Source organism: Danio rerio, chromosome 3 (genome assembly GCF_052040795.2).
Source record: "Danio rerio strain M-AB ecotype USA chromosome 3, GRCz13ab, whole genome shotgun sequence".
NCBI lineage: Eukaryota > Metazoa > Chordata > Actinopteri > Cypriniformes > Danionidae > Danio > Danio rerio.
Window position 1 is genome coordinate 62,210,001 of NC_141023.1, and position 23,536 is coordinate 62,233,536.

Here is a 23,536-nt window from a genome sequence, read left to right on the forward strand (position 1 = left end):
TTCATTCTGATTGCAGATGATTTCTAAATGAGCAGAAGCCTGTAAATGCTCTTATGTTTTATGAGTTGAATGCTGTAGTGTGCAGTAATGGAGATCTCGGAGAAGGCTGTGGGTCAGAGAGTGCGTTTCAGTGTTTCGCTCTCGCCCCCACAGGACCCAATGGCAGTTATCATGACATCTCCTTCTACACGGACACATCGCAGCACACCGAACAGGAGAAACACCTTTTGGGTGAGTGTCTGAAAAACACATTATCAGAGAAACACTGGCTTGTTATGTATGGTTAGTGTTTCCTCCGTCTCTTTATCATTACTGACCCCCTTTATTACGATAAATACAGTCCCCCTTATTAAAGCTGATGGTCAGTGATTGTTAGCCACAGTGGCGCTGTGCAGTATTGACACAGTTAAATCTCAATATGCTCTGCCATTTTGTCAATAATGTCAGTGAGTTGATGTTTTTTCGGATTCGTTTTTTTGTGCTTGTATATTAGGGGAGTGTTTCTCAACCACGTTCCTGGAAGACCACCAGCTCTGCACATTTTCCATTTTCCTTAACCAAACACACTATCCACAATTCCTCCCGAGTTTCATGTAATTTGGGGTGTGTCATTTATAATTTGTCGACTTTAACTGCAGTTTGGCACTTTCGCTTTCATTCAGGAGCATTTCATGCATGCCCCCCATGAAAAACGAGATATTGGATGCAAGTGTAAACTGCTAGAATAGATTTGTTTTGATGAAATTTGATGCTGCACGCAGTATGGAAAAAAAAACATCTGCATTTTGCGACAGGGACGGACTGGCCATCTGGCAGACCAGGCCGTTTCCTGCTGGGCTGACGCACTTTTTGGGCCGGGCTGATCATCGTCATAGATCTGGTCGGCCCATAAAAGTCTTAGAAGCCTATTGTTTTTGTTTTTCTGCCTTATTAATTGACCATGCTGTGATCTGTGACTCTCTGAAAGTAAGATCCTTTTGTGACACTCTGCAGCCCATTGGTTTTTTTCTTTATTGACAATGGGCTGGCCCAATCACAAACTCTTAGTATTTTGGGCTCTGTGTGAGAGTGCATCGTCTGTGTATATTTGTCAAAAAAGTGGAGAGTCAGAGAGAAGAAACGGAAAGGAGGCGCAAAGAAATCGCGGGAAACACACCAGCGTTTTATTTAGCGGTTCAGAAAAGTTCTCTGTTCATTCTAGCACATGGCTAAAAACGCAAATCACGTGACCACACACACTCTGCCTAGAGCTGCAGCCAGTAGTTGAGCATAAACCCAAGTTGAGAGTATAGTGCACGTCAGACAGTTCATCAACTATCTGTTGAATCTCATCTCACAGTTGTTAAACGTGATATTGAATTCATCTTGTTTCTATCTAACACCTCTTCTGTCTTTTTGAATCACTTGTTCTCAGGTAACTTTGTTTAGGCTGAGTGCAAAGATAAGCTAATATATTAATTTATGTAAGGCGAAGGGAAATAAATGAATGATAGTGTATTTTTTTAGAACTTAACAAAAATCTTTATGGACAGTATAATTGAGATTAATGTCTGTATTTATTTTATTATTTAATATACATGGCTTTTGTGTTTTATAAAAAAGGAGTTGATAAACATATTGGACATGCACGGCTAGATAGCATTTTGATTGAATGTAGTGGGCCGCTCAGGCCCAAAATGCCAGGGCTGATTTTTTGCCCCAGTCCAGCCCTGTTTTGCAGACGTTACTTGTAATTCATTACCACCAACACTGCTCCTAATTGTAATAATATCTTTGTTGAGAACTATTTCGATATTACCATAGATGATACACATCATACTGTATTGAGCTGATGGTTTGTGTGTGTGTCAGACCTGCACAGGGTGATCGTGGTGCTGCTGCCGCTCAGCCTGGTGCTGCTGGTGTTTGGAGGGATCTTTGCTCTGGTGGCGTCTTTGACTCAGAGCTGCTCTCTCCTCATTTGCATCTCTGTGTACTTCCTCATCTGCAGTGAGTGCCATTCACACACACATACACATGCATTTGTTTATTTTTTTGTGATTTTTCGGGACATTTCATAAGTGTAATGGTTTTTGTACTGTACAAACTGTATTTTGCATCTAACGCTACTCTTACAGGAAAAGTGCGTGCGCTTTTAGTTTCTAAAAATGCATATTCTGAATGATCTATGAGCATTTTGAAAAGTGGGGACATGGGCAATGTGTTTATAAGTCACATTCTTTTTGTAATATCTGTGGCATACCCACACCATTCAGAACACACACACTCACATATTGTGTTGAGGAGCCTGAATGCATTCATGGTATTCAGTCTAATTCCTGTTTGAGTTTAGGAGGAACAATATGAATAAAACATAAAAGTAATGCATATTGTAATATGCACCAGGTTTCAATGGTTTATTTTTATATCTATAATCAGCGGACTGTACAAACAAGCTTGCATAGACTTTTACCCATTATAATTACCCATTATGCTTTGCATATAACCGTATGTTCACACCGAAAGCCGCGAGAGCGTCAAATTACCCAGAAGTCATTCATTTTCAATGAGAGGCGGCAGCGATAAGCGGCAAGGAGCAGCGCGGCGCCTCTTTGCCAGTGTGGGCGTCGAGGAGAGTTGAAATCAAGTCAACTTTATGGTAATGAGCTATGACGTAGTTTGGCGGCAAGCAATCAGAATGAAGAAGTCCAACGCTTGAGAGGAGTTCAAAGAACACAGACCTGTGAACTTTGGTTCCGACCACAGTTGTTCCCAAGGGTTTGATTATTACAGTCGCCGGATTTTCTTTTATTTACGATGTTTTCTTACAGGAACATGCATTAAATGATGAGTTACTGGCGAGTTACTGATGTGCATTAATGTTATTCATATATATGTGTATATATATATATATATATATATATATATATATATATATATATATATATATATATATATATATATATATATATATATATATATATTCATCTTAGAAAAGCGGGAATCTCACGCAACAATACAAAACAGTATTGCTGCTTCAGGATATTTCAGAGATATGGACACATTGGATAATTAAGTTGAGCAAAACCACACCACATGCAACTTGATCTTCCATTATTAAATGAATTTGATAAGAAGTGAGCAACTTTTTTAAGCTAGAAAGCATGTTTTATGCAGGAATGTATGCTGCAACTGCCCCTTTAAATACAAGATTAATGTAGCGAATTTTGATGCTCTCGCCGCTGACAGCGTTGTCGCCAGGGCGGCCAGAGCGACTTTGGACGCTCTCACCACTTTCGGTGTGATTCCACAGTAAGGAGGATGCTTCGAATCTCCGGTCGGCAGCTTGATGCATATAAACAGTCACATTTGGACAGCTTTGAAACGATAGTTTTAATTTATTTTACTTGCTTTTAACATCCTTGAACTAATACTGCTGTCGATCAGTGCCACCTTCAAAAAATGCTATCTAAATGGAATTAAAAACAACATCTGCGAGTTACCTTCAGACGGCATCTCTTGTGGCATTTAAATGTAGCATCTTCATCGCAAAAGTGATCATTTTCTCTTTTTATTTAAAGGGGTGGTCCACTATGATCTCATATTTTAAACTTTAGTTGATGTGTAATGTAGCTGTGTGAACATAAACATCTCTGAATGTAAAAAGTTCTCAGTTCAATGCAAAGGGAGACCTTGGTTTTTACAGAGTAAGCTTAGCAAAGCCTACAATGAACGAATTTTGGGGACTACAAAAAAATACTTCCGCCCCCTGTGACATCTCAAGTTCGTTTACTGCGCATCCCACACTGCGCATGCAGGTAAAGGCTGTGGCCAGAAGCACTGTAACGTTATAGCAGAGATGAAGCTTAAAAATGCGTCTAAACGCTGCTGTTTCCACAGAGCTTCGTCTGTTTCTGTATTTGGGCTTCCAAAGGACACGACACAAAGACAGATGTGCCTTCAGTTCAATATTAATTATCTTCCAGAGGATTATAAAATACCCAGCAAGCATGATTTGACAAAACAGCTCCAGAATCTCTCCCAGTTCAGTGCTGGATTAGGCTAAAATCTCCTCAAAGCAGAAGCTGTAAGCTACAAGTAAGTGTTTTTATTTGTTAAAATTGATCATGACATGTACAGTTTCTAGCTACGATATATTACAGAAAATAACTTAATCCGAGCATCAGAGAAAAAGAAAGTCCCGCGCACATGCGCTTGCTAAAGAAAGTTTACACATTCACACACACATAGACGCACACACACACGCTGTTAAAGGAGCTGCACCCCATTTTCACTCCTTAGTTACAGACACTTGTCAGATGTTATTTTAGAGAGCGGGCGCAAGGTTGACTGCATGTTTACACAGCAGAAAAGCGTGTGCTTTTACGGGCGTGACGTGGAGCCGATCCGCCAATAGCAGCACATTATGATGATGACCAATCAGAGTCACTTAAGGGCGGGCCTTTTAGAGGAACTAGGAAATATGACAGCCGTTTTCATGTTAGCTGAGTAGCTGTGTATAATCAAAGTGAGATATATGAAAAAATTATGCGATTTAATTCAAGTGAACCATAAGCACACATTGCTTTGCATCTTATAAACACAACCAAGCCTTAAAATTACATTCTGGACCACCCCTTTAAAAATATAACCAGCCCAAACAAATGTAATTCATCAAAATGTTTGACACAGTTTGTACTGTCCCACTGACACATTAGCTATGTTTCCATCCAAAAATGCGAATAAACATTATGCGCAAAACTGGATTATCGCATAAAAGTTGTGCGAATGAAGCATCGTTTCCATCCAACGAGTCAAAGCGAACAAAATCGTCACTTCCTGATTAACTGCCGCCACATATCAACAGTAAAAACTGCATTTGCTGCAGAAGGAGAAGCTGCGTCAATCTTTTCTAAATGAATGCGCCTCAGAAGACAATCCTGACAAGCAGGGAATGCGTGGTGGCGTTTGAAGCGCGGAGCACAGGCGCTCTTGATTCTGGAGGTCATTAATAATATAATAACATTAACACTGAAATGGTAAGGCGTTTTATAATGACCAAAACAACATTTCAGATGTTTCATAATGTGCTCAACCTGACGTTTTATCCATTCACACACATTTTAAGCATCACACGATCTCTTTCAACAAAATCACATGACCTTTTTTAATGCGCATGCTGGAGTTTGTGCGGTAAAAGTGTTTCCATCGCAGTTTATGCGCATCTTTTCTTTTTTTTTTTTTTATTAGAATATGCAAAAATCATACAAATACAAGAAAATGTCAACAAATAACAAATACAAAGCAACGAAACAAAAACAAAACAAAAACAACAACAATTTAGTCATGTACTGGTACTGTATGTGCGTGAGTGTGTGTGTGTGAGTGTGTGTATGCATGTAAAGGTAACTTGGTGGACAGGTCAGAGTACATACATAAGGAACAATAAAAGTCAATAAATGAAGCAAGTGTCACAGATATAGATAAAACATATAGAAAGAAACCAGTCAGAGGTAGGGAGTAACAACAATGCTAATTAATGTATGATAGTAAAAATGAGAGTAAAAAGAAAGAAAGGACAACAGTAATAACTGACAACAATAATAATAAATCACAAGTGCTACACAAACTACTACTACAAAAAAATTACTTATATTACAACTACTACTGCTTCTACTACAGCCACAACCACGACTACTACTACTAGTACTACAATGTCTACTAATACTGATACTACTACAACGACTAATACTACTGATACTACTATAGCGTTTGCTACAACTAATACAACAACGTCTACTGCTACTACTACTACTACTACTACTACTACTATTACCACTACTACTACTACTACAATCACTTCTACTACATCTACATCAACAACATCTACTACTGATATTACTACACCAACAAACAAATGCGCATCTTTTCTTATCGAATAAAAAGTTTATCCTACCCAGTTAGGCGCATAAGTTTTTTATGCGCATTTTCAAAATTTATGCGCATCATGGCGTTTCCATCAACTGTTGTTTTTATGCGCATTTGCAAAATGAATAATAATAAATAGGTGGAAAAATAAAAAATAAAAAAGGTGGATGGAAACATAGCTACTGATTGAAAGAGTGGCACAAGGTGAAAATAAAGGTGCATTTTGAAAATGCCAGAAAAACACATACCGTGGTAAACACTGCACAATACAAACTTTTTTTTTTTTGTCAGATGACTGCATTTTGGTTCTTTTCAACTGGTTCGGACCAAAGCAATCAGTGTGGTGTGAAAAGGACCCAAAGACGGCGTTGGCACTGTGCTGTGTAAACTACAGTTATCCAGATGAGAGAACATTAAAACAGAAGTGGGAACTTTATTCTAGTTGAATAACTGCATGTTCATCCTGCACTCAGTGTTATTGTGCTGTATTATGGGTTATGTTTGCCATGATAGGATGTGATGATGATGATGGTGTAGTTTGGGCTTTGTAAAAGGTGCTCGTGATCCAGCAGAAAAGTGAAGTGCAGCTGAATGAAAACAGAAAATCACTGGGAGTTTTGACACACAGTGCATCACAGCTTTTCATTTGTTCTTTGTTTTTTTTTGTTTTTAATAGTGCTGCTTTGAGCTCTGGAGATGAAAATATTACTGTCCGGCTCCAAAGCAACACTGAAAACTGTATTCATCTATAAATGTAAATGTTGCATAACTTCCTATGGTCGTTGTAATGATGGGTTTGATGACTGAGAATCCATTTGCAGCATATTTATTGAACTGCACACAAGATTGCAATGATTAAGGAAACAGTGATGGGTAAACACTCACTCTTGGAAATATACCAGGCTTGATCAAGAGCAGAAAGCAAACATTCAGCAATGATGATACAGGTTTTGCAGCATAGAACTAGAATGAGGATACAGGCAGGTTCAAGGGAGCAATCTAGCGATCATAAACAAGGTAAACAGTCCAAACGGTAATGGTAAAGGCTGGTTTATACTTCTGCGTCGAGTGCACATGGATGGTCTGGCGCAGCCTCTGCGCAGTCACATACCTCTTGCTGACACTGACGCGCACCTCTCAAAAATGTAACTACATGTAACTAAATGTAACTACATTGTGCCAAGAAATATGCATTTGCATAATAACTCGCTGCCTGCTGGTCTTAAATGTAAACACTGTACAGCTAGACAGATAAAAGTGCATGAACATTAAAAACAACATGAACATTAATTAACATGTGTACACCATAGTAATGAAACGTTAGTAGTAATTTACTGTAAAGTGCTTTAAGTAAACCAAAGTGCCAATGACTCTGAGTTTCGTATCTCGGTTGCCAACATTCTGTAAAATCGATCAGTCTTGACCATGCTGTAAGGGCGAAGGTCCTTGCAAATAAGGGCGTACCAGCCTGATCTCACGAGAAAAAATAAGTATTTTACGTTTTGCCAGTTTAGTGGCTAATTCGTACGAATTCGTACGAGTTCAGTCGTACGAAATGGTACGATTTTAAAAAGGAGGCGTGGCACCTGACCCCACCTCTAACCCCAACCGTCATTGGGGGATAAGCAAATCGTACTAAATTGTACGAATTAGATCGTACGAATTCATACGAATTAGCCACTAAATGAAAAAGTTACGAATTGCCGTGAGATTGTGTTGGGCGTACTCACACTATGCTATGCGAACCATGCCCAGGCCCGTTTCCTGGATCGTTTGAGAAGTGTGAGTGCCCGGGCCCGGTTGGAAGAGGTGTGCCTGAGCGCGGTTCACTTGGGCTTTGGCGCAGTACGCTTGTGTGTGAGTGCAAAATGCGGCTAAGCCCGAAACTGAAAGCGAGACGTGACTTTAAAGGGACTGTTTAATATGGAATATTTAATCATTCTTACTGTTCAGTGAATGCAAACTGTCGTAGCTTATTAAAGACGCAAACTCCTCACTGCAAGACAACTGCGCACCTTCAGCAAACCTCCTCATTCCTGCAGCACGAGGGCTTTATGATTGTTTTTGACCGTCAAAAGTGGCTGATCTGTTCAGCGAAATATCTGACTGCGTGTCACAGCATGTCAAACGACTTAAACGATATGAGAAATGCTGAGCGAGAGCACTTACTAAACAGAGCAGCGTTGATGACGTAAGCGTGCCCTGGCCCGAATGTAATGAGGGTGCAGGCCGTCAGGGGAGATGGGAGGGGGGATAAGTGTGCTTTGGCCCGGTTCAAGGCAACTGTACATTGTGTGAGTACGGCCTAAATTCGGCGATGGACTTAGTGATACTTTGTGCCCTAGGCAAGCCAAAGGGGAGCTTTGCTTTGAACGCAGTAGTGATTGTCGACTGACTTGGTTTGCCCTCATTATCACCTGAGAGTAGTTCACCGTGATAGTGAACGAGGTGTGTTTGCAAATCCGTAGTGTTGCTGTTTTTATCCAGTGCCTTTCAGTCGACTGTCTTGTATAACCCGAAGTGTCTCCACACTTTACAGTGTACTAGCAGCCGGGTCTCGCTACCCTTTTTTTGAGCTTCTTTTCTGTTGTTGTTAGTTAACTTGAGTTCTTTACTGGCTGCTGCTTCCGCCACTTTACCCCCTTTTTACTCGAACAAAGCCCCCCGCACACAGAATAGTAGATATTAAGTAGTGACAGTGATACTGACAACGAGTAACTAATAATAATTATATTATTAGTAATTATACTAATAATTTTGCGTATTAAAATATCGATATCGGCCATTAGTGTATCGATTATTTATCGCGACAGAAAGCTCAACAATATATTGCAATATCGATTTTTTTCCCCACCCCTAATAAAACCCACTGCCAGCTAGCATTTTAGAAGTGTTGATGAATCATCTGTTGAACTGCAACCCAATCATCACAAATACTGCAGAAGACCTATTGGAACCCACATGGAAACAAAATTCTCACAGAAATCAGTCAAGTTTTGTCAAGGAAAAATCATGGTTTGGGGTCACATTCAGTATGGGGGCGTGCGAGAGCTCTGCAGAGTGGATGACCATCAACAGCCTGAGGTATCAAGACATTTGTGCTGCCCATTACATTACAAACCGGAGAAGAGGGCAAATTCTCCAGCTGGATAGCGCTCCTTCTCATACTTCAGCCTCCATATCTAAGTTCCTGAAAGCAAAGGAGGTAAAGGTGCTCGAGGATTGGCTAGCCCAGTCACCATATATGAACATTATTGAGCATAAATCGAAGAAGGAGGCATTGAGGATGAATCAAAAGAATCACTTGATTCTTCGACTTCTACTTCTGTCAGGTAGTGTACATCTTGAATTGCTTATTTCTCTGGATTTGAACATTCTTCAAAACATTTGGAATCATGTTAGAACGTATGTCAGCAAAATACTGTATACAACACCTAATTCTAGTGTTTTCTTTGGTCATTTTCATGAACAAATCTTATACTTTGTGTCTTTAATGACTAAAATGTGCACTGACTGATGGATCAAATAGTAAACAGTGAAAAGAATGAAGTCTCGCAGGAGATTAAACACATCTGCAAATGCAGCGCTTTCCCTCACAAAACCACGGACTCGAGCTTCTCGGTGGAAAATGAAGACAAGCCAGAGGAAGATGCGGATGTTTCCATCTGCTCTCGCCTCACATAAGGTTTCTCACATTATTCTACAAATAGGAGTCTCAGACGTCTTCCATCATGACACTGGTGAATCACTGAAGCACCTAATCAAAAACATCTCCAACACTATGCTTCATTCCCATCTATAAATTCATCAGACGTGCATCTCTCACTCATCTCCTGACACTCAGTCTGTCTGAAATGCTGTGGGTTTTGCTGTTATTTATTTTTTGCTCATATAAAGAGCAGTTCACAACCTCCAAAGTGTCTGTATTTCTGAGAACAGATTCATCCTAATGGCTTTAATGCTTCTCTTTAGTTTAGACCGATGCGCACCTGTGAAAAGAGCGCACTTGATTATATTTAATCTGCACTACTTCAGATCTTACAAGTGTATTTTAAAAAAAGTTGTAGAGTAATAATGAAAATGCCACTCGAGTGCACTTGAGGAGAGTTCATTTGACTGTCTACAAAAACTGCAAGGTGCATTATAGAAAAGTGTGTAGTGAAAAGTACATTTTAAAAATCGTTTGTTATTCTTTAAAGAAATACAGTCACTAGAGCACATTTTAAACAGTGTTTTACCTGAAGTTACACTGAAAGCAAAGTATTTAATAAACTAAACTGCAACTTCATCATTATTTTATACCTTAACATAAGACTGGATACAAATAAGATCAATATCATAATCTATATTCTGTTTTCAGATTTGACATGACCATGGGCCTGTTTCAGAAAGGAGGTTAAGTGGAAACTCAGAGTATTTTAAGCCTGAAATAAGAGAAACTCTGGGTTTTCCATTTCAAAATGGCAGGTTTGTCAAGCTAGAGAAAGCAGGGTAAGTCAAGCCTGTTTCTGAAAGAGAGGTAACTTTAACTCAGAGTCAGTTACCCTCAGGCCCGGATTAATAATTCAGAGGCCCCTGGGTACAATTTCTTGTAGGTCCCCTATAGTCGCACCCCATAGTTGAATTAAAAATAAGATTAATATAATATTTGTTAATCTACAATGTATTGCCCACATTTTTAAAAATAAATTATATACAGTACTTATAATTCTAGTCTACAAAGAATTAACTTATTTTTAAAGCATTTAATGCACACTTTGAAAAAAAAACATACTAAAACAACTAGGGGAAATTAATGGATTTTAATATACTTGTTCAAGTTCACTGAAGCAGTACTGCAAATTTATTTTTAAGGGTATTTTAAATGTATAACTTCTACAAACTTATAATGCACATGATTTGGATAACACCTCTCCAATCCAGTTCTAGCAATCTAACAAGCTTAGCTTACAATGTTTGCAATGTTTACAGTGTTCTACTTACAACAAATCTAAATCCCAAACATCAGAAATGACAACAGAATGTTAAGATTTAATTAATGTCAAGTTATTTTATGTTAGTGATTAATGCACTTACTTGACATTTCATTCATTCATTTTTCTTCTGCTTTGTCCCTGGTTTATCAGGGGTTACCACAGCGGAGTGAACCGCCACTTACTTGACAGATTTATGTATTTTAGTTTTAGGTGGTTTGTGTATTTGTTTTATGTTTGGTAAAATAATATCTAAATGCATCTTTAGTATTTTGACCAATTACACTGGCTTGTCCCGATAGGTGGATTTAGAGGTTTTTGCAGAAAAAGCACAAGTGGATTTAGCTGGTTTTGACGCAAAAGAAAATCTTCTCTGTTAAACACCTAAGAATTGTCTAAAGTGACATTTCTGAAAATAAGTTTTTTTATTTACTAGCTCAGGGATTCTCAACTGGTTTGGCCATGGGACTCACATTTTTACATGGTCATCAAGCCGCGACCCAAATTTTTAGGAACTATAATCCAATTTTAGGAATTATTATCAATTTGTATTTATTTGTTAGCATACAGAAGTAGTGACAGATAAATCATAAGACATGCACCGAGACTTACAAATAAACAATATTTTATTGCTGTCATTTAACAAAATGGATCAAATTATAGAAATATTACAAAGTAAAAACGGCAAATACTGTAAACAGTGGTTAGGCTAATGAAAGGTTCAGTTACCATGAACCAGGGGTCACCAACCCTGTTCCTGGAGAGCTACCTTCCTGCAGAATTCAGTCCCAACCCTGATCAAACACACCTGAACCAAATAATACTACCTAAAACAGCACTTGATAATTACAAACAGGTGTGTTTGGTCAGGGTTGCAACTGAAAAGTGCAGGAAGGTAGCTCTCCAGGAACAGGGCATGAACTAAACTGAACTGTTAATAAAACATGTTGTCTGGTTTCTAGATGTCGTTTTAATTTAGAAGGTTTCATCCTCTCTTGTGAGAGCACCTCACTACAAATGACACACTGAGACTTAAAGGGCACCTAGGTTACCCCTTTATTCAGATTTAATACAAGTCTTTTGCGTCTCTAGAATGTGTATATAAAGTTTCAGATCAAAATACCCATCAGATTTTTCATTATACCTTTTACAAGATGCTGTTTTATACTGATTTCCAGCAGGGGGTGGTTTTGTCGTACTGCGCCTTTAAGACGAATCTTTCCCGCCCACTATTTCTACATGCCTCCTCCCTCAGCTGCGTCAGACAACAGACAGACTTAAAGGAAGAAGGTCTCACGTAGCGTTTGTGAGATACTACAGTAAGAACTAATCTTTACTAATCAGTATTGTGAAGTTGCATTGATGAGTCACACACAATATCGTTACAAAGTTAACGCACACACGGGCGCACACACACACACACACACACACCACAGATGACACACACACACACACACACACAGGCAGGCAGACAGAGCGCGCTTAGCTTAGTTAAGGCTAACCTCCACTGCTGTGTGGATATCTGTTATGCTAATGTACAAAATAAACCTGATTTAACTTCCACAAACCGGGATTGAAGCCTCTTCTTTTATAATTGTTCTGACACGCGGCTGTGCTGATGAAGTAAAGCTGAAGTAAAACGCTGTAATTAATTACACACATACTCTGTTTTAAAACACTTTAAACATGTGAAACTTACTCTTAATCACATTTGATGATGATTGCTGATCCTAGCGAACAGAACAGAGCTTTTATTCCCGGTTGCTTTGCGTATGTCTGTCTGGTCTTGTTGACATATACACGCGACTACCTGAACATGTTAATGCGCGCAGCTGTCAATCAATTCGGTGGGCGGAGGGATCGCACACCTACGTAATGGTGCGATCGATTTGAAAACAGCTCCAATTGGCCGACCCTTTTTTTTGTAGTTAAATTGAAAAAAAAGGACTGGGTGTGTTCATATCACCCCAGTATGACGGTCTATACACTATACCAACACACAGATCTGTCCAAACAGCTTGAAAAGTAGATTTTTTACCATAGGTGCCCTTTAAGTCTTTTTTGCCGTCAATATATGTAAATCCATACTTTACATATTCGGGGTGGTACTTGCGCATCGACATATTTGTGGCTATGATTAAATGAAATTTCACAGGTCAAACAGTATAGTTGTCGCGCACGAATTTCAAAATAAAAGTCAAAATAAGTTAAAAATGTAACTATTGTTGTTTTTTTGACCACAAACTCCGCGACCCAAGAGTTAAGAAACACTGTACTAGCTAAAACCTTATCATTAGCTATAAAATGAAACCTCTGAACCTAATTAAAGAAGCCTGATAGAAAATGCTCATTTACAAAAAAAAAAAAATAAGAGGTTGGATGGATTTAGAGGTTTGCCATCTGAATTCTTTTTTTTTTTTTTTTGAATGTTTTTCTTTGACATGCTCTAATCAGCCACAGTGTGAAAGTACCTGACAGGTGACGTGAATGACATTGATTATATTGTTACAGTGGCACCTGTCAGGAGGTGTGATATTAAGCAATCAGTTCTTCAATGTGTCGGAAGCTTTTTTTTTTTTTTTTACAATAGAAGACATCTGAGTGACTTGACAAGAGCCACACAGTGATGGCTAGACAGCTATATCTACAGTAGCATCTCCAAAATGGGAAATCATGTTACTGGTATACAGTGATTGGTAGTACCTAAAAGGGTTTAAAGAAGGACAAATAGGTTATATGCCGAGCTAGTGTTGTTCCCATGCTGATACACTTCCGGTGACCTGTTATTGTGAACTTTTTTCTATTTTATATGGTTCCTTATACAGCATCGATGTTGTAATGTCATTAAAATACATTCAGTTAAATAAACTTTAGCATTTATTTGGTTGCTCAAGCGTAAAACAAGACAAAAAGCTGTTTACTCGCACGCGTCCATCAGAATTGGCAGGCTAACGCAGAAGCTCCATTGAATATACTGGGGTAAAATAAATGCTCATATTATAAAGACATGGCGGGGGAAATGTAATTTAATGCAGTGCTTCTTGTACAATCGGATGTCACTCAGCTAGTGGAGATCGCTGATTTTTAAAGAAAACAGACCTTAAACGCACCGGATTTTGCATTGGCATTCAATTCGCCGGAAGCGCTTAACCCAGGTTACTGGCAAATTAAAAGTCCTATTAGCATGCTTCGGCATATACCCCATAGTGAACCAGTGCTACTTATTAAATACATTTTTTTCTTGCACTTTCAGAATGTGCTGAAAACTTTCCCTAACACACAAACTTCAAGCCTTCTTTGACATTATGTTGGTTAAATTAGATTGTATACCTTATACCAGTGGGATGCACTCAGAAGACTTATTGCTGCATGTACTGCAGAAAGCAAAGGCTCTGGTCCAATCACACTGAAAAAGCTCTTGGTCATATACTGAGGAAAAATGTAACTCTAGCCATAACAGAAATAGGTCTGTGTTTCTCCAAATCAGTCAGAGTACCCACACTGAAAAAAATTATACAGAGATGATTCCTTGGATTTACTCAATTTTTTTTTTAACGTTTAGTGGTTGTAAACAATTTATTTGTGTTGAATTTAAACAAACAAATTAAGTTGAACATTATTAAACTTAATTTGTTTGTTTAAATTCAACACAAATAAATTGTTTGCAACAGTTCTGCATGCAACACTTTTTTCAGTGCATAATTAATCCTGTTCAGCACCTAAAACACATACAGTGCCCACAAGAGCATTGAAACTTTACTATGGCATTTACTACTGTATGTTAATTTATATACCTTGGCTAATTATACACCCTGTACTTCTCATTATTATTGTTAATCATGTTTCTAACTGAGTTTTGAAGCTGTTTTAAGTCAGTTACAAGTGTTCACACTTAGCTGATGATTGATTATAAAGCTTGTTTGGCATGCTTACCCGGGAGAGAGCCCTGAGCTCATAAGATCCTCGAGCCTGGGGCTCCCTCCCGTTTGCAAGGCGAGAGGGGAGTTTGAGCTCAGGTAGATCTCGAGAACTCCCCTGCTGTAGTAGCTAATGAACAGATAGTGATTGCTCTTTGGAGATAACTACTTACTAGGAGTAAGTCTATGGTGCCGATTTGGATTAGTCAATTAACTTGAGTTGCATATTTTTGGACGGCATGAGGAAACCGGGGAACCCGGGAGAAACCCACATGAGCACGGGGAGAACGTGTTAACTCTGCACAGAAATGACAGCTGGCTTGGTAAGGACTAGAACCAGTGACGTTTTTGCTGTGAGGCAACAGTGCTAACCACTGGGCCACCGTGCCACCCATCTAGGAAAGGAGTAAGAGTGAAAGGGGGGTTTCTTCAAAACGAAGATCGCTGTTATATGGAACTTAAGCTGCGTCCCAAATCGCATACTTATGCACTATTCTACGCCATTTTGTAGTATAAATAGTGCAAGTAGTGTGTTCACACTGAAAACTCAAAAAATAATAAGTGCACTTTAATTACCCGGATGATGCACTCATTCAGCCGCTAAAATGAAGTGTGTAATGATGGACACTTCACGCACTCAACGACCGCAGGTTTGCTTACGTAGCGGAAGGGGCGGAGCTATCGGACGCACATGTTAAATAACTTTATTTATTTTGGATGGTGAAAGCAAAATTCTTCTACGAGAGTGATTATAGCGCCTCCCGATGGTGAATGCAGCAACACTCATGGTAGGTATTATTTGATAATTCGGTCGTTTATTTTACTGATTTGGCAACCGTCAAACGTCATCAGGGAAACGGTTTGAATTTCCGCTTAGTAAAAAAACATTAGTGTGCCATTTGGGACGACACTACATACATGTATTATCCTGTTGAGTGTGTAAGTGCATAAGTACATAGTGCATGAGTACATAGTGTATAGTGTGCCATTTGGGACGCAGCTTTAGAGTATTTATAGGGGCTTAGGAATCAGCTGATTGGTGGATCATAATTGAATAATGCGAGACCGGCTGCAAGCAATCATAAGCATGTGATCCTCTCGAAATTAGTTAATAAATAAACTTCACTTAACGTCATTTGAGCTGAATTTACTCATCGGGTTGATTTGATTTAACTACACTAGCTACAAATTTAAGCCAACAATGTAATTTTTACTATGTGTGTGCATGTGTGTGTGTGTGTGTGTTTTTCAGAATTTTGATCTAGTGTTTTCAAGGTTTGAAAGGGCTTTAATTTTAGGTAAAGTGCTTGAAACTGCTGGCAAATGTAATTGTCATAATAAGGTGCCACTAAATAGGTAATAATAAAGGGTGTAGTTTACTCACAGAGGCCAGACTGACTTACTACAGGTGCAAATTTATCCATATTTTCATTCTTATTTGTACAGTACACAAATATTGAAGAAATATATTTACAGTAATTCACTCTACTGTAATTGTATGATTTTAAAGGGTGTAGTACATTCACAGAGGCCAGACTGACTTACTACCCATATTTTCATTCATATTTGTACAGTACTCAAATATTGAAGGACTATATTTACAGTAATTTATCCTACTGTAGTTTTATTATTTTAAAGGGTGTTGTACATTTGTATAGGCCTTACTAAGTTACTACAGATAAGATTGTACTCATATATTTATTTGTATTTGCACAGCACACAAATATTGTTGAAAAATATTTACAGTAATTCACTTTACTGTCATTTTATGATTTTAAAGGATGAAGTACATTCACAGAGGCCAGACTGACTTACTACAGGTGTGATTTTACCCATATTTTCATTTAGATTTAAACAGAAAACAAATATTTTTGTAAAATATTTACAGTAAATCCCTGTACTGTAATTTTCTGATTTCAAACGATGTAGTACATGTGTATAGGCCTTACTAAGTTACTACAGATGAGATTTTCCCCATATGTTCATTCTTATTTGTTCAGTACTCAAATATTTACTTTATACTGTATAATTTATACTGTAATTTTATGACTTTAAAGGGTTTAGTACATTCACAGAGGCCAGACTGACTTACTACAGGTGTCATTTTACCCATATTTTCATTCATATTTGTACAGTACTCAAATATTTTTGACAATTGTTTAAAGTAAATCTCCTTACTGTATTTTTATGATTTTAAAGGGTGTAGTACATGTGTATAGGCCTTGCTAAGTTACTACAGATGTGATTTTACCTATATTTTCGTTCCTATTTATACAGTTCACAAATATTGAAGAAATATATTTACAGTAATTCACTCTACTGTAATTGTATGATTTTTAAGGGTGTAGTACATTCACAGAGGCCAGACTGACTTACTACAGGTGAGATCTTATCCATATTTTCCTTCATATTTGAACAGTTCTCAAATATTGAAGAAATATATTTACAGAAAGTCATAGTACTGTAATTTTATGATTTTAAAGGGTGTAGTACATTTGTATAGGCCTCACTAAGTTACTACAGATGAGTTTTTCCCCATATGTTCATTCTTATTTGTTCAGTACTTAAATATTTACTTTATACTGTATACTTTATACTGTAATTTGATGACTTTAAAGGGTGTAGTGCTTTCACAGAGGCCAGACTGACTTACTACAGGTGAGATTTTACCTATATTTTTATTCATATTTGTACAGTACACAAATATTGAAGAAATATATTTACATAAAGTCATAGTACTGTAATTTTATCATTTTAAAGGGTGCAGTATATTTGTATAGGCCTCACTAAGTTACTATAGGTCAGATTGTATCTATATTTTCACTTGTATTTGTACAGTTCAGAAATATTCTTGTAAAACATTTACTGTAAAACATCCTATTGTAATTTTATGATTTTAAAGGGTGTAGTACATTCACAGAGGCCAGACTGACTTACTACAGGTGTGATTTTACCCATATTTTCCTTCATAATTGTACAGTACACAAACATTTACAGTAATTCATCCTACTGTAAAAAGTTTTAACATTTTTTATGAACCATTTTAAGGTCAAATTAGCCTCTTTAAGCTATTAGTCTACAGAACAAACCATTGTTATACAATAACTTGCCTAATTACCCTAACCTGCCTAGTTAACCTAATTAACATAGTTAAGCCTTTAAATGTCACTTTAAGCTGTAGAGTAGTGTCTTGAAAAATATCTAGTTAATGGTTATTTACTGACATCATGACAAAGATAAAATAAATCAGTTATTAGAAATGAGTTATTAAAACTGTTATGTTTAGAAATGTGTTGAAAAAATCTTCTCTCGGTTAAACAGAACATGCTGCTGATTTATGTGAGTACAGTTTCCTTCTATAATTAAATAAGCCACAGCCATATCACCCTGCACCCCAAGACTGGTTACTCACTGAAGCTAAGCAGGGCTGAGCATGGTCAGTACCTGGATGGGAGACCACATGGGAAAACTAGGTTGCTGTTAGAAGTCATGTTAGTGAGGCAGGCTGGGGGCACTCAACCTGTGGTCTGAGTGAGTCCTAATGCCCCAGTATAGCGTCTTTCAGATGAGACATTAAATTGTGGTCTTGACTCTCTGTGGTCATTAAAACTTAATAATTACTACTTAATAAATGCTTTCTAAAGCTTCCCACCAGTCCACTTTTAGACGCTTCCCTTCACCTGTTCTCTGAGGGAATCCCTCCTGGCATTTTAAAGTGTGTTTCACTTCATCTAGTGAATGAGGGAAGTTTACACGGACATATCCTCGATCCTGATTTTGACAAGAGGGAGCGAGTCGGCTTCATGTCCACTTCTGCATGTATACTGTATGTCCCAGAATGCAATATGATTATGATGTCGCAACAGTGTAGTTTGTTTGTTTACACTTTATTGTCCCCAATGGGGAAAAACATCAAAAACATAAATCAACACAAACATTTATTCGTCAGCGACACAGAACACACAATCTCTGTACACAGAACTTTTGCAGAACATGTCAAAGTTCCAAATTAAAAAGTCTTCAAAACGTTTTTTAAAAAAAGGTCTTGTATTTCTAAATTATGGATGTTGTTGATGCAAATCCCCAGCCAACATTAGAACACACTTCAGCCTAATAGTTAAAACACACAGCTCTTAAATAACTGCCTTAATCTGCCCTTTTTTTCTCATACTAATCTGTCATCATTATCTGTGACAAGTCGACTAAGCTCCACTTTTATTTTCTAAAAGAAAAAAGTGCATCGTTGATCAGACTATCTGATAGCATGGAAACAGCTTGACGGCTGAGAAATGACATTTAATTGCAGAGCAGCAGATAAAATCACCTCTGTTGTTCATTGTCTGCTGTGAAGGGTGTGAAAGGTCAGGGCTCCTTTGAGCTTCAGGAAAGTGGGTTACAGTAATAACAGACTTTCAAGTTTTTTTTTTTTTTTTTTTTTTTTAAGAAAAGCGCAGGTCCTCTTCTACCACGACAGTACACAGTGATTTTGACATTTACTATGAAAAAAACCTTCAGCTGGCCTGTCATATTCTATGTCTGTACCCTGCTGAGCTTCGCTCTGCTTTAGAGAATCATTGCTAGTAGAACAGTATATAGTACTATAATATATATTCATAGCTATATATATATATATATATATATATATATATATATATATATATATATATATTTATATATGTGTGTGTGTGTGTGTGTATAAATGCACCTGTACCTGCTGTACCTGATGATTATCCAGGCCTTATGCTGCGTTCACACCAAGCACGAGTGGTTTACATGTTAAGTCAATGCAAACGCGCAAATAGACATCCGAATGGCGCGGCGTGAATGACGAGAATTGCGCGGTGCGCAAGGCGCAAATGGCGTGTCACAAATTGAGCGTTTTGCGCTTTTGATGTGCTTAATGCGCGTTTCGCGCGAATCACTCGCATTCGAAAATCTAAACTTCAGCGGACATTCGCGGCGTGTTAACCAATCAGGAGCTTGCTCTTGTGGGGCCGTGATTGTGACGTATCGCCTGTTGTCGGTGTCCCAGGGCAAATCCCCCAGCAGACACCAACAAGAAGTTCATCAAACTGGGCTGGGCTCAGTCAGAAGCACCGCTGAAAACCTTCATCAGCCAGGTTCAGTTTCTGGAGGAGTCTATAAGCTTAAAGAGCTGGATGCACCTCTGAAAGGATGTAATGGACTCAAACACAGCTCTAAACGTATCGACGCTGTTTATCATCCTTCATAAAGCACATAAACACTGTTATTTTCTTCATAAAATCCATGTTAGCCCTTTAGCTATGAAGCTAGAGTCATGGGACAGACAGAAGCCCTGCCCATCACACGAATCCGCGTCTGTTCTGAAGTGAATTTGACGCGCGAATGAAGCGGGGTTTGACGCGCGAATGAAGCGAGTAACTTCAAATGTTCACGCGACTATTTTCGCGTGAATATCGCGATTTATCCGCGCGTTCCGCGTCTGGTGTGAACACAGCATCATACATCTCCACCTTCTTTCCTTGTCTTTGGCTCTCCGTTTTTAGCACTGCAAAGTAAGAAAAAAAAATATCTACGATTAAAGTCAAAATTCTAGACTTTCGTTGAATTTTTTTGTTTTTAAAATATAACATCTTCACAGTATTTCCTATTGTAGTGAATTAGCTCAAATTAAGTGAACTTAGGATTAATTTGGACTTTTTGGTGCTTCAAATAAATTGACTCCAAAATCCAAACAAACGAATTGTCCATCGATAGTTTGAACAGAGAGTTGACTTCACCTACGGCTATTGCTATCAAAAATAAAAACCCTTTAATGTTTATGCGGGGTAACAAGATCGAAGTTTAAGACATTAAATTCATAAATATGCACACTCGCCTTTCTTTCAAGAGTTCGACCTTAGCTGATGATTGATTATGAAGCGTGTTTGCCATGCTATCCCTGGAGAGAGCCCTGAGCTTGTGAGATTCATCGATGTGCATCGAAGAAACTATTAATTTAGACACTCCTACTGAAGATACTTATTTTATTAAATGTTACCATTGTCGTAAACAGTGCTTTATTTAAACTTTCTGACTCCTCATGTGGTAGTTTTGGTTCCCTGCTGACAAATCCAGCTTAAACCAGCCTAGGCTGGTTGGCTGGTTTTAGCTGGTTGACCAGCCTGGTTTTAGAGGGGTTTTGGCCATTTCCAGGCTGGTTTCCAGCTATTTCCAGCCTGGTCTTAGCTGGTCAGGCTGGAAAATGACCAGCCAAATCTAGCTAAAACCAGCTTGACCAGCCTGGTTTAAGCTGGATATAACTGGTTTTGGCTGGACTCCCAGCTTGGCTAGGCTGGTCAAGCTGGTTTTAGCTGGTCATCTCTCAGCCTGACCAGCTAAGACCAGTCTGAAAATGGCTGGAAACCAGCCTGGAAGTGGCCAAAACCCCTCTAAAACCAGCCTGGTCGACCAGCTAAAACCAGCCAATCAGCCTAGGCTGGTTTAGGCTGGATTTTTCAGCAGGGTTCACTTGCAGGTGAATTTGTTCTCAGATAATGAAGGTATTAGCTTTACATGTTTCCCTAAGTCCATTTTGTTTTGTGACATTGGGTTTGTCCTGTCTGAAAATTGCTCACTGATTGTGTTGGATGTTGCTGTTGGAGTTTCTGATTTACGCAACACTGATTACATCTCTGTTGGACTAAGGCAGTGTTTCCCAATCCTGTTCTTGGAGGCACACCAACAGTACATATTTTGGATGTGTTTCTTATCTGATCCATTAATTTCAGGTTTTGGAGTCTCTCCTAATGTTCTGATGATTTGACTTGAGTGTGTTTGAATAGGAAGAAGGTTGAATTTAAGTCGAAAAATGCCTTCAGGAACAGGATTGAAAAACAGTGGACTATGGTTGTGCAGTGTGGATCTGCAGCAAAGACCCATCTTGAGAAATTTAATCACAAGCATAAGGGGTTTATTGTGGAGTATAAAAATACTTTAGCATTGCAGGTAGAAGTGGGTGAAATGTCTCTCAGTTTAAGAAGAAATGGGTAATTTCAGTGTACTGGACAGATCTTATTGTGCATGAGGATTCTCAATGTAAGGAGTTTGGAAATAATGAATGTAACAGTTTTCAACAGAGATTTAGTGTTAGAAATAGATGGTAAGTACTGTTCCAAGATTGATCATACCAGCAAATTTTCTGTGGGTCCTGCCTTAACTCGCAGTACTAGAAGTTACATGGAATAAGGGGATTATTGGAAATCTGGATATGGCAATACTTAGGGGTTGGAATATGAAGGCCACTTCCCCTTGGCCCTTAAAACCGAAAGTGAAGGGAAAGGGCTTCAAAATGTACACCTAAGATTTGGGACAGCACCTGCACACTTCATCATATGTCATCACGATCTCTTGCTTCATATGAGATCAGATCATAAACCAGTTTGTTGTAAAAGTTCATAATAATGACAAAAAAAATACTAGATTGTGGATCTCTTTACTTTACGGATGTTGTGGCTGGTGTATTCTGGGAATTTTCTTACCCCTTGGTTTCGAGTGTGATCCTGGAAAATCTTTATTTGAAGGGCTATTCTCCCCTTCCCATTAGCCCTACGCCTTCATTCTAAGGAGAATTAGGACACCCCTACCCCTTCATGGGAATGCGGTAAGGGCTAAGGGGTAGAATTGGGATTGGGGGTTAATAATGGCAAAAAATACTTATATATGTGCATCTCCTGACTCGTGTACAGCCATGTTGCCGATGTACCGGGTGAATTCAGATAATTTTTTGTACCACATAGCTTCTAGTGTGGTCCTTGAAATCTATGTTTCAAGGGCTATCTAGCCCTTCCCCTTAGCCCTACACCTTCAAGCCAAAGAGAATTGGGACTTCCTTCACAAGAACATGCAAAAAAGAAGCGGAAAGGGTTATTGCTGAGTTCACACCAGACGCGGAACGCGCATCAAGCGCGAGTGATTTACATGTCAAGTCAATGCAAACGCGCAAATAGACATTCTGCGTTGCGATACGCGCGAATAGCGCAGCGCGAATGACGCGGGGCGAATTGAGCGCTTTGCGCGTTTGACGCGCTTAACGCGTTTCGCGCGAATCACTCGAGTTCGAAAATCTGAACTTCAGTGGACATTCGCGCCGCGTTAACCAATCAGGAGCTTGCTCTTGTGGGGGAGTGATTGTGACGTATCGCCTGTTGTCGGTGTTCCGAGGAAAATCCTCCAATCCTGCACCCCTGAAAGGATGTAGTGGACTCAGACACGACCCTAAACGTAACGACGCTGTTTTTCAGTCTTCATAAAGCACATAAACACTGTTATTTTCTTCATAAAATCCATGTTAGCCCTTTAGCTATGAAGCTAGAGTCTTCGGGCAGACAGAAGCCCTGCTCATCACGCGAATCCGCGTCTGTTCTGAAGTGAATTTGACAAGCGAATGAAGCGGGGTTTGACGTGCGAATGAAGCGAGTAAACTCAAATGTTCATGCGGCTATTTACGCGCAAATAGCGCGATTTATCCGCCCGTTCCGCGTCTGGTGTGAACACAGCATAAGGGGTAGAATTAGGATTGGGCTGAAAATTTGTGCACATTTTTAAAATAATAATACTATATGTTTATTAATATAATACTAATATTTCAGTAATAATAGCATAAGTCATTCCAAAGTTAAATTTTTCTAGTAAAATAAGGACCTCCAATAAGTTATAAGCTTATATAGGTAAATGAGTGGCAATTATTTTGGCATTAAAATGGGTTAATGAATCTGG

General features: G+C 38.6%; 1 protein-coding gene and 1 long non-coding RNA gene across 6 annotated transcripts in view; one reads left to right on the forward strand and one right to left on the reverse strand.

Moving 5' to 3' along the window:
• LOC147846096 (uncharacterized) overlaps positions 1-1,984 on the reverse strand; it is a 2,068-nt gene extending 84 nt beyond the window's left edge. Inside the window, exons 1-2 of the long non-coding RNA XR_015481404.1 lie at positions 1,854-1,984; positions 1-239 (exon numbers count right to left, since the gene is read on the reverse strand). The exon at positions 1-239 is cut by the window's left edge and continues 84 nt beyond it. This is a non-coding gene — a long non-coding RNA (uncharacterized LOC147846096). The remainder of the gene's footprint in view (positions 240-1,853) is intronic.
• The window catches only part of LOC100000694 (transmembrane protein 235-like), an 89,411-nt gene that overhangs the window by 3,762 nt on the left and 62,113 nt on the right, over positions 1-23,536 (forward strand). For 4 of the 5 annotated variants that reach the window (XR_015479332.1, XR_015479330.1, XR_015479331.1 and 1 more), the window contains exons 2-3: positions 154-231; positions 1,852-1,989. Coding sequence is in view for 2 of the 5 variants with exons in the window: in NM_001386539.2 (NP_001373468.1) it covers positions 154-231; positions 1,852-1,989 (216 nt within the window). In the remaining 3 variants the exon portion in view is untranslated. Of the gene's footprint in view, positions 1-153; positions 232-1,851; positions 1,990-6,198; positions 10,662-23,536 lie in introns of those variants that run through there. The other variant, XM_087241794.1, reaches the window with a different exon arrangement.